The 17,099-nt window shown below is 38.7% G+C and overlaps 1 protein-coding gene across 1 annotated transcript in view; it reads right to left on the bottom strand.

Annotated features, from left to right (window-relative positions):
* LOC122324242 (ephrin type-B receptor 1-B) overlaps window positions 1–16,644 on the bottom strand; it is a 191,819-nt gene extending 175,175 nt beyond the window's left edge. Inside the window, exon 1 of the mRNA XM_043218532.1 lies at window positions 16,385–16,644. Within this exon, the coding sequence (XP_043074467.1) occupies window positions 16,385–16,454 (70 nt within the window). The 5' untranslated portion in view covers window positions 16,455–16,644. The remainder of the gene's footprint in view (window positions 1–16,384) is intronic.
* Between the last annotated feature and the right edge of the window lie 455 nt (window positions 16,645–17,099).

The following is a 17,099-nucleotide window of genomic DNA, read 5'->3' as shown; positions in this document are numbered from 1 at the left end:
CAAACATAAGCGCAAAGCAAATTGGCCAACAAAGAGACACTAAACGAAAAGACCGCACAACATGATCATCAGATGTTCACGCATCACATAACAGAATGATTGTCTCCACTTTCTTTCAAATTTATGCAAGACATGCATGGATCTGAGGACGGCGCTGCTGGCTGGCGTGGACATCAGAATCGCAATCACTGCGACGATTTTTCAAACAAGGAAATCACTGTTTGTGACAGTCATTCCAAGACCACAAAAGATGAAAGAACAAAAACAGGGCTGTCAATCAGTTTTATTGCATAAGATTTCTTTTATTTTAATTATAGGAAAAAAAAAACATTCAACAGAAAACCCAGGGAAGTCAATAAATTTAATTATAAACTATTTAATAAAATGTCAATTATAGGTTGTGCCAGCTCATTAATAAAAATGTAATTGACAAACTTGATCAAAAAATTAAAGCAGTCATTCTAAAACAACAAAAGAAGAATGAAATTAAATGAAAATAAATTCATTTGGAATCGTTTCCGCAATAATTTCAAAATAAAAAAAGAAAGAAAAGGAAAAAAAAAAAACAGCAATTTGTTAATTTAACTACCTAATATTTCATTCATGATAAATACAGGATGTGGTAAAATAAATCAAATTAAAACCGTCATTCTAAACCACAAAATAAGAAATTATATTAAATAAAGTGTGTGTGTATTTTAATTATAGAATGTTCCAATTAGTTTTTAATTAGGATGAATACATTTTAATTATTTAATTATGCGTTAATTAATCAAATTGAATCACAATTAATTCTATATATTTGCACATTTTTTTTAAATGCTCTTAACAGTGCTAAAAATTATAAGTGCAATAAACATATAAGAGTACGACACCCCTGTGCCATGTGTGTCCCTTCCTGTTTATCTTCAACACTAATCCTGAACATGAACCCTCTGAGCTCATGACATTCAGCTGAGCAACATAAAAGTGTGCGTGACAGACAGCAGGATATTACAGATGTCACTCAGACCAGCGAGCGTCTCTTTTGAGGCCCGGTTTAGTGTTTCAGAGTGAAATCGTGTTTCTGTCGCTCAACATAGATACTCCACATTTTTCCAGCTGTAAGCCATTTTCAGCGACTTCAAGGAGGACCACTGACAGAGAGGAAACGATCAATGTAAAAACAAGACCGCTTCGAAACCTGTGACCACTATTTTATCACAAAACCTCGAATGAGTCTCAAAGATCTTTTTGTATTAAAAAAAAAGGCAGTCATGTGATTCAAGAATCGTCTGGTTTCTGAGACAGAGAGAAAGCCTAAAGAAAAACCCTTAAAGTGGAGCTCACCTAAGAGCTTCATTTACACATTAAAGAAGAGAAAAGTGGGGCACGCTATTTTCAGAGCTCAACCTTTCCGCGACTCCAGCGAAAGCTGAGAGGTAAAACAGGTGTTGCTGTGATGCATGGGAGGGCAGGTATCTGGGTTGAAAGCCAGTGGGAGACCCAGGGCTCAAATGCAGTCACAACTAACGAGACACTGGATGAAATGTCGAGCAACGAGCAGCAACCAATAGCAGCCTACGGTCTGAAAAATAAAGCCTCCAATTAAAAGCAAGAAGACTGTACAACCTGATGCAATAGCAAGATCATTTTAAGAACAAAGAACCTTTACAGTTCTTTTACAAAATGCATACTCACACACACACACACACACACACACACACACACACACACAAACTGTTCAAAAAAAGGAGTCATCCAGCAGGTGATATGACCAAAAAATACAAAAAGATACATTTTATTTCAAGAGGTATCTCGATATAACCGTTTTTATTTCATTTTTTTATTGTGTATTAAAAATAAGAAAAAGCACATTACAAACACAACATTTTATTTTATTTTAATATTTTAATATATTTTTTTAATTTTATATATATATATATATATATATATATATATATATATATATATATATATATATATATATATATATATATATATATATATATAAAATTCACATAAAAATGAAAGTTTTTAAGTACATATGTAAATGATTTAATGCACCAGGTTTTAAAATGAATAAAAAATCAAATGGTGTGTTAAATGATTATGAATAAAGGTATTAATATTTTATATAAATGTATTAAATAAATGTATTAATCATACAATGATACTCAGGAAAAAAACTTAACTTGTTATTTAAAACCTTTTTGTTTTTTTGTGAATTTATTGAATAATTTGGTGCATGTTTAGAAATGAATGAATGAATTCATTCATTCATGTGTTAAAAAAGAAAAAATACTAATTAAAATTAGAGAAAAAGAAAAAAAGAAAGAATACCTAACAACATTGTCCACCACCCACATAGCAACATGCTAGAAAGCATTTAACACTCTAGCAACCACCTAGATTACCCTAGCAACTGCATAGCAACATCTTAATCACTTTCAAAACTTTAGCAACCTTGCAACCACTTCCAATACTCTAGCTTTATGGTAATGTTTTCTGGGGGTTTTTTTCACAGAACGCTACATATTCCAAAAAATGTAGAAGAACAGAAACTTGGGAAAAAAAAACTTTAAAGCAAAAGAAACAGAGAACAAACGAGCAGAGAAGAACTCCAGAAAGTCTCCTCTGAGAGACTGCAAGGGCTGGATGTGTAATTTATGTGGAGATGCTGTGGACGTCCTGCAGCTTGACCCCCAATGCCCCTATACCCCATTCATTTACCTCGCCAGCATAGCACAGCACCATGGGAACCTCATTACCACACTCCCGCACTCTCTAGTCAGCGCCTTTGCAGAGCAGATTCACTAGCTTTACAGAAAACAGACGATGAAATGGAGAAGGAGAGAGAGAGAGAGAGGCATAAGTGAAATCAGCCTTCACCTCCAGTGTAGAGGGAGTTGGAGAATAACAACGAGTGAAGCTCAGATCAAAAGACAGCGGTTTTAATAACTTTCAGCCGAGAGGACGGACAAGGCAACAGCTTGGGGAAAGAAAAAAAAAAAAAACGGTGGAATATAAGAGGAAGCAAGATACAGATAATAATCTGAGCGAATGCCGGCCCCATTAGACGGCGAGAAGGTTTGTGTGTGTCCACCTGTCTGTGGACGTCAGCGAGCGACCGCTGTGCTGCTTGTTAGAACATGGAAGTTTGTGTCTCAGGGGAAGTACTTGAGCCGGAGGTGGAATCTCTCAGACATCTTTCGCTCTTGTTCTCCTTGCTTGGTTTCTCTCTCACTCCATCTCCTGCAGTGACACTTTCATATTCAGATAAGGCAGGAACAATGGCGCACATGCCTGATTGAAGCATCACGCGCACACGCCTCATCACACCGCCTTGTTAGGCCCGACCAGGGAGGCAGCCGAGACAAAGAGACCAACGTCCCAGTGTGGGAAATTATCTCAGAGTTTGAATCGGTGCGGCAGGAACGGCTGCTGGGGATTTGGGATTCTCGTTCCAGGCCACGGACGACTGTCTCCGCTGCATTATTTTGGTGCACTATCCGCTTCTTTTAGATTACTGACCTTAAACTTAACGGAACAGTTCACTCACTCTATGTCTATGAGCGCCCGAGTTCTGGCTTCTTGGCTGACCTTTGACTTTACGTATGATGCTGCGAGGCAGAAGTCAGCCAAGACGTCCTTACGGTTGTTGCTGAAAATCAGCTACTGAGGTTATCATTTTTAAAACTAGAAATACGTTTGTTACAAAAACCAGTCGAAAAAGCCATCAAGCCCACTTTTATTTCATTGAGCCTGAGAGATTTCATTAATTTCCCAAGTCTGTTTAGCAGCGACTCCCACCAGCTAATGAACTTTTTTTTAACAAATCAATGTCTGCGTTTGTCCAGATAATCCATGCGAACAGATTCTGTTTAACAACTGTGACCGCTTTTCGATTCACGCTAGCGTTTTTGGCTCCTCTTTCGTGGAAGCAGGAAACTAACCTGACTTTATGATCGCTCCCGAACCGCTCGCTCGCCGCATAGAAACTACTGCTATAAAAGTGAACAGATTTGTGTCTAGATACGAGCGAGACTGCCAATGGGCATGAAATCCACAGCCCCCGGAGATGATACAAGATCAGCGTCATAAAAGCCCAGATGGCTGATAGCCTGTGGCAGACCTGCAGGACTATAGATGGTCATTCCACTATGGCCAATTATAGCAATCGCAACGTCTCCCAGGAAAAATGAATGGCTCGGAGCGGGCAAAGCTGAAAAATGGTGTGTCTGTGTGTGGGTTTGTTTCTAAACAACTTAAACAGACTGTTTGAAAAATGGAAGGAGTAGTGCACACCGATGCATCAAAAGATGAATGCGTACGGGACGGCCCCAAAGTGTACGGTGTAAATTAGTAGAATGATCTTGATCTGTGTGGTGGATCTCCACGCTTCCCAACTAGACTGTATAAGCTCTTCTGGCTCGCTTTGTTGTTGTTGTTTTTTGATTTATGATCAGGCTTAAGGTAAGTTGAATCATTAATGTCATCGACGCTGGTCCCTGCATAGCAAATCAAACTGCCTTTATAGAGGAACGTCCTCTTAAAGGTAAACTGTGTCATTTTTTTTTTCCCCACATGTTCTCCTAATTCAGTTTAATGAGACAATGATGCAACAAGGTGCACTCACAAGCTGTTTGTATGTTACAATGAGACCAAAGGCATGCATATAAAAATGATATATTAAAATGCAGTAATGGTAATACAAATATATACAACTCACATTTATGTAGTTATACTGAACTCAAAAATTTGGTTATGAAATGAAACACACACAGAGAGACAGATATACACATGCGATTTCTATTTTTTTTATTTTTAAATATTTTTATATCAGTATTAATAATGTTTATAATATGTATTATTTATATATTATTTATATATGTATATATTTATTTATATATATTAAATATATTATTTGTCATATATATTATAATTTATCATTAACACATCATTAACAGTTTTGAGAAAAATAACTCTTTTGCTTATCGCATTTTTAATTACAATTATCCATCCATCCTTCCTGGATTTCTACTGCATCCCGTCAGTGGGTAATCAAAAAAGATCATGCAAGCAATAGAATCGAGGTGTTGGATGACCACATGGGCAAAAGCCGCTAATTAATCTGCTATAACGATGAGGCAGCAGCCACTCTGGCTGAGAGCCATGCTCAGCCCTATAGCACACCGCTGCAGTCCAGACACCCCCAATCTGGCAACCTGCTGTAATTAGGGCCAAGTCGCCTATTTCCCATCACCCTGCATGCTTAGAAATCAATACTTAATTACCTCCAAGCCCTCCCTTTTCAGAAAACACACACACACACACACACACACACACACACCTCTGGCCTGAATAGAAAACTCTACATATACAGGAAGCTCCTAACACAGAAACACAACGAAAAATAAAGCAAACCTTCATCTATCTAACCTCTATTTGAACATTCAGGATCTTTTCACTGCATTTTTCTTTTCTTCCACCTTTCATCCTTTCCTGTGAGCCTGATTTTTTTCTGCATAAGCCGGAGATTACATTTATGGCAACAGCACAGTGAAATATGGGTTTGTGATGATTCTGCATAGGCAAAGAGGTCATAACTCAGTCTTAATGAGAGAGAGAGAGACCATGAGAGAGAGAAGGAGAGAGCAAGAGGAGGCCCAATCAACTGCACTGCACTGCCTCTTCACACATCAGAGATATTACCCTGCCTGCCACGGTAAAAATAACACCTGACAAACTGCTTTTTGATGAAATATTAATGATCTAATAACATTAGTCAGCCCTCCTGCTGACCCGAACCTTGATTTTCTGAGGTGAGCTGATTGCGTGCGGCGAGCAGTTTAAAATCAGTGAAGTAGAGGAGGAAACGCCACGATCAGTCACTAGCGCTGGTGATACACCACACGGCTGAGAGGATGGAAGGCCTGAGCGGAAACAACTGAGCCAGGTACAGGATGTTGAAATCCTCACGCTAATATTCTGAGCGTAAAGTAGGTCACGTTTGGCTGTGATTGAAAACTTTTTTGAAAATTGAAACTTTTTCTAATTATACACTTTTTTTTTTTTAAGTGGTCACACCAGTCCACGTTTAGGATGAATCCCACAATGATGAATGAATGAATAAGGTGCAATGAGAGGTCAAATTATGTAGCTTTTTGAGAAAAATCATGTTCTTACTTTTTTTAAGCAAATAGACTTTCACACATCAAAAACGGAGCGAAGATGGGAAGCAGGCTACGGTGCATCTAGAGATATATTTATTTTTTTCGAGGTCAAAGGTCAGAAAATGATCTGAAAATGATTTGCCACATTTAAATTTTCGCACTCCGTCTGAGCACTAGAACGAAATGCATGTTTATAAAATTGAACTGTCCTGAGACCTTGGAAGATTGTCAACATCTCTGCTCCAAATTATTGGTAATATCCCAACCAAAATGTTGTTTTTGCTTCAGCCTTTCAAGAACAACCCTAAAAAACTATTAACAGCTGAATGGCTGAAAAAGTTTCTGAGAGAGAGAGACTACGTGAGAACACCAAAATCAACCCAGAAGCCCCTTCATCTCCCTCCGCCCCAGTGTTCCTGTGCTTCCCGGACTAATCCAAGGGCTCGAGAGGTGAAATTAAACCATTATGGCAGAGCGCTGGAAGCAGCTTTCATTAAGAGAGTAATAAATGAGCTGCTTTGTTTCTCAGGCTCCTAAAACTCAATCCCGTCTTTCATACGTCCAGATCTTTACAGCCCCTCTGTCTGCAACCCAAACACAGACGTGGACTCGGGTTTCACCTCTGTTTGGAGAGGCGGAAAAAAAAAAAGAGTCGGGAGGGGTGGTGGGGGAGCAAATGAAAAGACGACGGAAAAAAGACCAACAAACTGAACAACTGCATCTATTTAACCGAGTATACAGCGAGAGAGAGCGAGAGGGAACAGAACCAATTATTGGCTGCGCTCTGGGCAGGAAGCAGAACTCTCTGTTGCTGCCTGTGCCGCCTCAAGTTTTAATTAAAATGCCTCTTTCCTTTCAAAAAATGACAGTGCAGGGAAAGAAAGAAGACAATGAGAAAAAACAGTCCCAGTCAAAACAGACCCCACGACGACAACAGGCTTTTGTGAGCTGCTGGGGGAAGTTTGGGAGTTTAAAGTAATAGTTTACTTAAATTAAAATTCTGTCATTATTTACTCACCCTCATGTTGTCCCAAGCCTGCATGCATGGCTCTATTAGGACATCTGAATGGGCTTATTGGGCGAATGTGTTCCTTCCCACATTCCGCAACCATTCTTTCTTAAAGCTGCACAGTGTAAATGTGCCACCAGTCTCTCTACAGCATTTATTCATTTGATGCTTTCATTTAAAGCAACTTAGGAATGCAACGAAGATTTATATTACGGAGGCGGTGACATCCAAAGCAAACATCATCCAGCTGACTTGTGATAGTCGTGAAGCATCAGTTAGAATAGGGTGAAAAATCATAAACAAATCAGTAACGTTTTGCACCATATGGCATCATCTCCCGGAAAAAAAAGTTTTATGAGGTTCAGAGCCACCGCTGCGAAATTTTTAGCAAGTTTATATATACTACAACCCAACGTTTTTCAACTTTGATATGATAATATGAAGAAATGTTTCTTGAGCACCATATCAGCATATTAGAATGATGATGACGGATCATGTGATACTGAAGAGTGCAGAAAATTCAGCTTTGCATCACAGGAATAAATTATATTTTAAAATATATTTGAAAGAAAAAAGCTGTCTTAAATTGAAATAATATTTGACAATATTGTTTATACTGTATTTTATTTTTCCCCATATAAACGCAGCCTTGGTGACCCTAGTCTCATCCTCAGCCTCATTCAACCCATGGAACGTTGGCATAACGTCTGATTCATAAAGCCCACAAAATTGGAAAGTGGAAAGTCATTGTTGGATTGGCTGAATTTTCTGGGAGATCTGTGTCACGTTCTTCCCCCTGCAAACAAACATGCTGTGGCGCCAAAGCACCCCATTAAAGAAGAAATCTGTCATGTTTACAACTGGGACGAAGAGCACTTATTAGGATCAACTAAACGCTAGATTTTCAAAAGTATGTGAAATGTTTAAAGCTTGCAGTACAGAATCTGTAAAATATGTCTGATAGTTTTACACACCGGCCAATAAAGTGTTACCATAGTTTCATAAACATATTTTTACATATGCATAAACGAAAACATTTTTGTCATATTAATATCCACACATTTAAAGCGCACATTTGTCATTTGAACAGGCTTAAATTACAAATGAGCAAGATTTTTATTGAATAATGACTTTCAGTGTTCACACAAAGCGATCAGATGACTTCAAAAGACTTGGGTATATACAGCAAAGAATGATTTGTATAGACTACTTTGACAATACCTCTGTGATTTAATTTTTTTTTTTTCATATTTGAAACATGACAGCCTCCACGCCCTTCAGTTTCATTGTACGGAAAAGAGCTGAGCATTCCTCAAAATGCGTCCTTTGTTTTCCACAGACAACAGTTTGGCACAATATGAGGGGGAGGGATTTTCATTTTCAGGGTGAACTCTTCCTTTAATTAGGCCTGAAGCTTGGCCTTAACAACCTTTGGAAACACACCACAATAATCAATTCACCCTGCCACAATCTCTCCTCCGGACACACTGGGGAGGATCCCATATCTGCTGACGGGGCCACTTACCCAATGCGCCATTTGACCAGTCTCACATAGAGAGAAAGAGAAAAGAGAAAAAAAATTGTGGTGTTCTGCTTTTTCTGCTGATTGCACTTACATATATTCACTCTGTCCCCAACCAGGTGACTTTTAAATCATCTGATAAAATGGTTTTTGGAGGGCCGGGGTGGTATTATGTGACGCAAGGCCATAAATCCAAATCGACAGCGCAGCATTTTCAAAGGAGACTGATTTTAGATTTGGGCTCTAAACTCATGGGTCAGTGTGACAAAGAGTTGCACTGCGTTTCCAGCTGTTTGTTATTGCTAGTTAACATGACCCCCTAAGAACAAAAACTACTGCATCGGATCAAACATAATTCTTTCTTTGACATTATTGCTGTTACCTTCAATTAGCTGGTCTGAATGTGATTTCCTGGGGATGTTCGCCATTCATCTCTGCTCTAAATTCATACGAACACATGCCTGTTTGGTTTAACGAGGCCATTTCAAACCTCGTTTGCCAATCTAGTGATGCTGAAAAACCCACAGAGCGTGAAGTGAGACCGATGGAGGTCTGAGACAGGAAAAGCAGAACCCATAAAATACAAGAAACCAACAGGGCTTTGAGGTCTGCCGGTCCCACCATGATACCACACACCAACACACAAACACACACCCCATCGACCATCTGGCTGCCGTGCCTGGAGAGTACGGAGATCTCGAAGGACCAGAGATGGTCTCGCTGAGCTGCGTCACCCAGATGCCCCGAAACGATTTATCAGGGTCCAAAACTGCAGCAGGAAAAAGTGTGTGAGCACGGATACAGAGATCGAAACACCTGGATACTTCAATCTGATTTATGACAGCCCACACTATCCTGTTAGCCGATCACTAGAATGTGCTGTGTTTTGGATGCTGATGTAACCGCCAGATTTCCTAACCAACAAGACTCTGCTGATCTACTAGTTTCATGGTTATGCTAATACGTGAGCTAAACTGGCACCATACCAATGCTGTCACAATATCAGACTTTGACTACAGGTTTGTTGTGATCAAAAATATTTGCACCTTTTAAATAGCTAACCCAACCAATTTGCAAAAACCAAACTGGAACAGTCATCTAAACCAGCGCTAAGCCAACATCTATCAGCTTGGACCAGCATTAACCAATGCTATTCAACCTGGACCAACAGCAATTCCCAGCTTACTAGCAATGAACAGCATTAACCAGCCAGAAATTGCATGAATTCTCTGCTGCAAACCTAGACAAAACTCGACTGGCACAAAATTAACTAGCAAAGAACCATGTACAGCATGAAGGCTAACTACACAAATCAACACCAAACCACCACTAATCTAACCAGTGTAATCCAACCTGAACCTACATGCATTCTTAGTTAAACCAGAAATACCTAGGTAAAAAAACACTTCCACAATGTATTTAAAGTGCTCTATTTTCACACACTAATCCTGTACTTAATATACTAAAAATTATACTTTAGTACTTCTTATAGATAAACGCAAGTATGCTCAAGTGTCCTATTTTGAGACATCATTAATATGAATTAAAATACATTGTTAACATGCTATATTTGTATTCAAAAAAATTATTTAGTTACCACTTGTAGTACACTTGAGTGTACTAGTGTATACAAGTGGTAACTGAACACATTTTTAAATAGAGAGATAAAAGCACATTTTAGTTCATATTCACGGTGTCTCAAAAACGTGCAAATAATTAGTGCACGAAATAAAGCACATTATAGAAGTGCACTTATTTTTCACCTGAGTATACAGCATAAAACAGCCAGAACCTCCAAAGGAAAATCATAGACTTTATTAACACACAGAACCATCATTGTCTAATGTGTAACTAAATTAACACCAGACCAGCACTAACAAGTGTGATCCAACCTGGACCAGCTAAACTGGCAAGAAAAGGCATAAACCAACCTAAACATATACATGTATTCTCAGGTAAACCCACAATAAAGAGTGTAAACCGACATGAATGCTTAGTTAAAAACTTTTAGCACAAATATAGACTTAATTAACCTACAACAGAACCAACAGAATCGGATGCAATCACCCAGATAACTAAACACCAAGGCAGCACTAACCAAAGTACTCCAACATGGACCAACAATGAATGGCTACGCTAGTAATAAAAGGCCTGCACCTACATGTATTCTCAGATTAGTCTCACGTAGCCAGACCTTTAAGCTGACGGCTAAAGTTCTGGAGTACATGGCAGGTTTTACTGGTCAAGGCCAGCCCATAAGGAAGTTTGACTGACATGGCAAACAACCAATCACGGTTCATTTTGTTCAGCATCACGTTTTGGTGCGTGAAAATATCACCACAAAAACAGACCGGTGTGTAAAACTCTCTGACGTATTTTAAAGATTTTATGTTGTGAACTATTTTGTATACTTTTGAAAACCCAGCCTTCGGTTGATCCTGATGAGCGCTCATTGTCACAGTTGTGAACACAACGGCTTTTTTTGATCGTGCATCTCCTGGAAATCCCGTATAATTGAACCAATCCGACGACTTCTTGCAAAGTCCTGAAGTGCTTCCAGATAAGCGTGCCAGATGCATCAGAAGTTCAGCATGACGTCTGAGGTTGAAACTGTTCTCGGGTAAACTTCAGTAGCAATTAACAGCATAAACCAGTCTGAACCTTAACATGAATTCTCAGCTTAAATCATGTAACTACCTAGATCAACACCAAATCAACACTAACCAGAGTAATCCAACATGAATTGTCGGTTAAATCTAGACCAGCACTGGCCAGTATAATTAAATCTGGACCGGAACAAATTCTCAAATAAACTGGCAATAAATCAGCACTAAACCAAATTAGACCAACATAAATCTTGCTATTTCAGCAGGATATGCAAACTAGACTGTGCACTCAAATCCAGCCAACTTCCAAATCCATATTTCTTGGACATTCACCTCGAGTGAACTCAACCGCTGGAGCTGTCAGCATTACAAAATCTGCTCAATTTGAAAGTCAAATGGCAGTCCACACACGTAATGAAAAGCAAACAGCTGTATTTCATTTAAAAACCATCAGGTCAGCACATCCATAAAGCCAAGGTAGCCTTTTGACCCTCGCATTAATATTTCATAGGGATCTAAATCTGTGTCTTCTGCTTTTACGAGAAGAACTCCAACAAGAGGATGTCTTTTAAAAAAATATATAAATAAATAAATAATAATAATAATAATCCGTCTTATCTGTTTCCATCACCTTTCTAAGGAAGCATTCATTTAGAGAGAGATGAGAGATCTCATTTGCAGGTGCATTAGTGCTTTTCACTCGCTGCTCTTTGAGTCTCAGACGCCGCTGACAGTGATATGGAAGATCAAACATGAAAAGTCCTTTAACCCCTCACAAGCAAAGATGACTCAGTCTGTTAATGATGAAGAGGTTTATAATAAACCGTACAAGAACAACAACTCTACCCCCCGAGCGTCTGGGAGTGTACGTATATGTGCAGTATTGGCGCGCACGCATCTGAAATACTCGATTCTTATTGGACGTTGGCAGCAATCTGAGGTCAAATGTATTCACTTACTAAATTAAGATGTGTCTGTAATTGTGAATCAAATTAACGTGAATTTAATATTTCACACAAATGAATGTGTTACTTAAAGAAGCAGAGTTATAAGTGGGATATCATTACAGTCATCATTGTAAAATAAGAGATGAAAAAGAACGTGATTCTAAATCTCCGCCAACATGGCACAGCAAGAGAGAGATAAGATGAATTTGCATGCCATGGACAAGCAGGGAAAAAAAGAGAAAGGGAAATAGGAAAAGTGTGGTCAGCATCTGTAGCTCATTATTCACATCAGCTGCAGTAATTTTCAACACACAGTCCTGTCCACCCTTAAATAAATTATGGGCACGTTGTGTGCATTTAGTCGACTGCATGATAGAGATTGATTGGAGAGAAAGCATGAATAAATCTTCGCGCAGACAAAGAAACACAGATGGATGTCTGCATGTGTAATAAATAGGAATGTCAATAGATTTAAATATTGAATTGCATCAAGCAACTTATGTATGGTTATTATAGTAATTACAAATAATTATTGTAAAAATAATAATTGCAAAATAAATATTTGATTAAACCAGTAAATAAATTTAACAAAATAATATTAGTAGAAATACTAATTATAAATGCGTACATATGTATGTATATTTATATATAAAATCCAAAAACTTATTTAAAACCTTGATGTCTGTGACACACACACACATATATATATATATATATATATATATATATATATATATATATATATATATAAATAAATGATGATGGGATTACGGGTTCAACTGCATAACAACCATTTAGTAGCTTGGATGAGGCAGGTGTATTCGAGGTCAACTCAGTACACCGATGGCAGTGCCATCTCCCTGCAGTGCGTGTGGATAAACTCCACTGGGTTCCTTTGTCTCTAACAGAACAACAGAGTCGGGCGGGACTTTGGCTCGGTCTGCGGTGAAGTCATTTGATAAAACGAACTCCGACCGCGGCAGTAACAGAGGACAGAACGACTGACTTCAGATAAGGCTTGTTTATTTGGGCAAGCGATGTGGGAACAAGGATGCACTTGCGATGCACTTAGTGACATGACCACACTCTCAGACCTCTTTAAAACGGCGAGGGCTCGACCAAGGGTTTGGATGTCTGAGTATGTGTGTGTTAGGAGCCTAGAGTGCCTTCTATAACCTATTTGATGTTTCAACGGAGAGAAAAATGTCAAAATGACAGGCCAATCGAACCTGCACTTAAAATCCTGATTCCTGACTGAGCACTTAAATCCTCCTAGACACGTACGAAAACAGATCTAAGAAAGCTCACCTAAATTAAGATTAACATGACAGTCTTCATAATAAAGCTTATTTTTATTAAGACAGTTTCTAATCAACTCAACTTAAAAAAAACAACAAAGTTTTGAAACCCACTATGAAACCAGATTTTTTCGATAAAACGTGATGCCAAAGAAATGTATAAAAAAAATAAGTCAAATTCAGTGTCCCGTTAAATTTAAACACAAATGGATAAATTGCATAGGCTGTTTATGTACATGGTTAATAGCATAATAACACAAACATATAAATAAAAATTCTTCTTCTTCTTCCACTTATAAATATATATAAATAAAAAAATAAAAATCTAAAAATTACAGTATTCAACATTTAAAGTGTTAATCAAAGTTGTTGATAAAAGATTTAAATCTAACTAATAATATATATATATATATATATATATATATATATATATATATATATATATATATATATATATATATATGGTTATTGGTTAGATTTTCTTTTATATATATATATATATATACACAAGTAATTTAGTTGTATTAGTAATATTAATAATAATAAAAATAATAAAAATAAAATGATTAAAGGTCTGTTCCCTAAACCACGTACTTGTATAACTATCAAACATCACCTCACCTAGACAGCTTTACACATTAGTAGTGTTTCACCAGTGCAACGATGTATGTGTGCATTCATAATTTATCAGATTTATGATTATTAGGCACGGGTGATGAACCGTGCTCACTGATGCCTGGAAACACGTCAAATCGGAGTCACTCCACTTTCCACTATCCCAGATGGTCCCCCAGACCCTTATCCTTCTCACACATGCATGCACACACACACACACATACACAGTTTTGCTTTCCGTCTCCCTCCCCCATCTCTTTCATCCCCTCTCTCTTGCTTTCTCAGAGGCGCACATGGCTTTGACACATTGTTTGTGGTCACCGGGCTGATTTGGCAATTAGTAGCCATAATCTGATCTTGCTGATATAGGCTCAAGGAGCGGCTAATACACACAAATCTACCACAGCAAACACACTTTAAACCACAAAGGCCAATTGCCTTTCAATTAGCCACTAAAGAAGGGATCACTAACCCCGTTCCCTCCATCTGCCACCTTCAGACACACTTCAACTTGAACACGAGAGGGTAAATGTATTTCTAGTTCTTTTGTCCGCTTTGTATGGCTGGGATCTAAATCAGACACATTAGAGCTCGCGCAGACATCATTTAGTGCTGATTTTCTGAAGTAAACCACAGAGTGTTCGAGTTTATCATGCAAAAAAAGCATGCATGCTTAAGCAAAGTGAGTTAGAGAGCAGCTCAGGGTTGCAAATAAAACTGTGCGTGAACTATACACACACTTACGCAATACCTGTACAAGTGTTTTCAGACAGAAGGACAAGCAAACGGGTTGTGTGATGGATGGAATTGGACAGGCAGCGGAGATGGAAACAAATAGACAATCCCTTCATGTTGGCTGTGTGTTCATTACTGATCTGGAGACCAATCTCTCCACACACACACACACACACACACACACACACACACACACAGCATGCCGAACCGAACGTCTGATTTCTGGCGCGACTGCAACAACCAGTCAACCACCATCTGTCAAATGCCAGACAAGGAGGGAGTTTTTTTTTCCCTTCTCTCATTCTCGCCGTGTTTCTGCTTGATTTTTCAGAATAAATCATGCAATGACGTGACCTGAATACAACATGACACCGGTGGTCTTCATCGGTGGTTGTGTTCACACGCACAAACGTTCCCCCGAACAGTGCACAGGTACCACTAGTCCAACGTGTGTTTGTCAATTAAAGAGATAGTTCGCCCCAAAAAATAAATTCTGTCATTATTTGTTCACCCGCGCGTCGTTCTAAACCCGTTTGACTTTCTTCAGTGGAACACAAAAGGCTGTGTTAGGCAGAGTGACAGTCACCATTCGCTTTCGTTACGTGGAAGACGGATGCAATGAAAGTGAACGGCAAGAGCTTCCTAACATTTAGTTTTGTGCAAGTGATACATATTTTTGATATTAAAAAAAAACATTTTGAGGTCAACCATCCTGAATACGGATAATATATACTTGTTTCTACCTACTTGTTTTATATATATATATATATATATATATATATATATATATATATATATATATATATATATATATATATATATATATATATATATATAGTGTGTGTGTGTACGTATTGCTCTTAGATAGAAGTATCTAAACTGCATTATAAAAAGTCAGTGCATAGGTCATTTTCACTGTCCAAAGCATCCAAACAGAAAAAAACCCTTCTCAAAAAAACAAACAGTCAAGAAAAACAGGTCATTTTAATTTCTGAGCCATTTCATTCTGCATGGAACATATTGGTTTTTAGATTAGAATACTAAGAATCCTAAATGTTGTTACTATGTTGCTGGTAGATCATTTTGAAGCCAAGCTTTCTTCTCTGGTCCTAACTGAAAAAATAGGCAGTCCAAGGTGGTCATTAGCTGGTCCAATCTAGAAGACCATCTTGGACCGGTTTAAGCTGATAAAATGACCCGCTCCTACGTTCTTAACAACAGTTACCATGTTAAAATCCAGCAGGGTATTTAAGTAATCCAACCATTCATTCCGCAACATTCAGCACCCCGACCATCCCGCGTCTGTCAAACCACCTCAGAAACTCCTTTCCAACTCCGTTGAATGACAGAGCTCTCTTTCCATACTCAACTTAAGTCCTCGCGAATAAATCCCAGCGCAATTATCCGCTACGAGACATATACCTGTCAAACCCGAAGCGCGCCGCGCGTAACGCACTCCACGGAGCGCGCCAGAGACACAAACATCCACATATTTACCTTCCATCGCAAAAACGGCAGTTACAGCACACAAAGCCGTTATTAATCCCACAGTCATGATAAAAGGCATTGGCCGCTGCCGCGGTGTCCCCCTTGAATTTGGAAAACCGGACGGCGTGGCGTGCGCGTAAAATCCGTCACTTGTCACGCAGGGTGATATTCCAGCGAGCGAGCGAGCGGCGTGGAGTCACATCGCAGGCAGTAGTAAAAGAGTGAGTGGATGCTGCCACGGACGCGGAGCGCAGAGACGAGAGCTTGGAACAGACGGACCCCCCCTCCTCCTCCACACCCCCCGGAACCCCCTTTAAAACCTGTGGACCAATCAGAGGCTGCGCACCGAAAACCGCCGACCAATCAAAGGCGGTCTCTCCTTACAGCATGCATTGTTATTCAAAACAAAAACTTTTCAGCTTTTCTCCGGGATGTGAAATGCGAGTTCGGTTGGAAGGGAAATAGCGACCTCAGATGGCCAGCATGAAACTTCGGCGGTGGATAGCTCTTCAGGTTTTTTTCAACAAATAGACATCATTCAAAATTAAATCGAAAGTACGAGCAATAGTGTAACTATTTTAAAGTTAAACGGATGAGGTGACATTAATAGAAACATTAATTAATTAATAGAAACCTTGTTTATTTGACGCAAACGTGGTATATAGCCTAAAATATATAAATAAATAATATTTATAATAAATAAATAATAGTTTTATGTGCATAT

This window comes from Puntigrus tetrazona, chromosome 2 (assembly GCF_018831695.1).
Source record: "Puntigrus tetrazona isolate hp1 chromosome 2, ASM1883169v1, whole genome shotgun sequence".
NCBI lineage: Eukaryota > Metazoa > Chordata > Actinopteri > Cypriniformes > Cyprinidae > Puntigrus > Puntigrus tetrazona.
The sequence above is the reverse complement of the archived record's forward strand: the minus strand, read 5'-3'. Positions and strand labels throughout refer to the sequence as shown.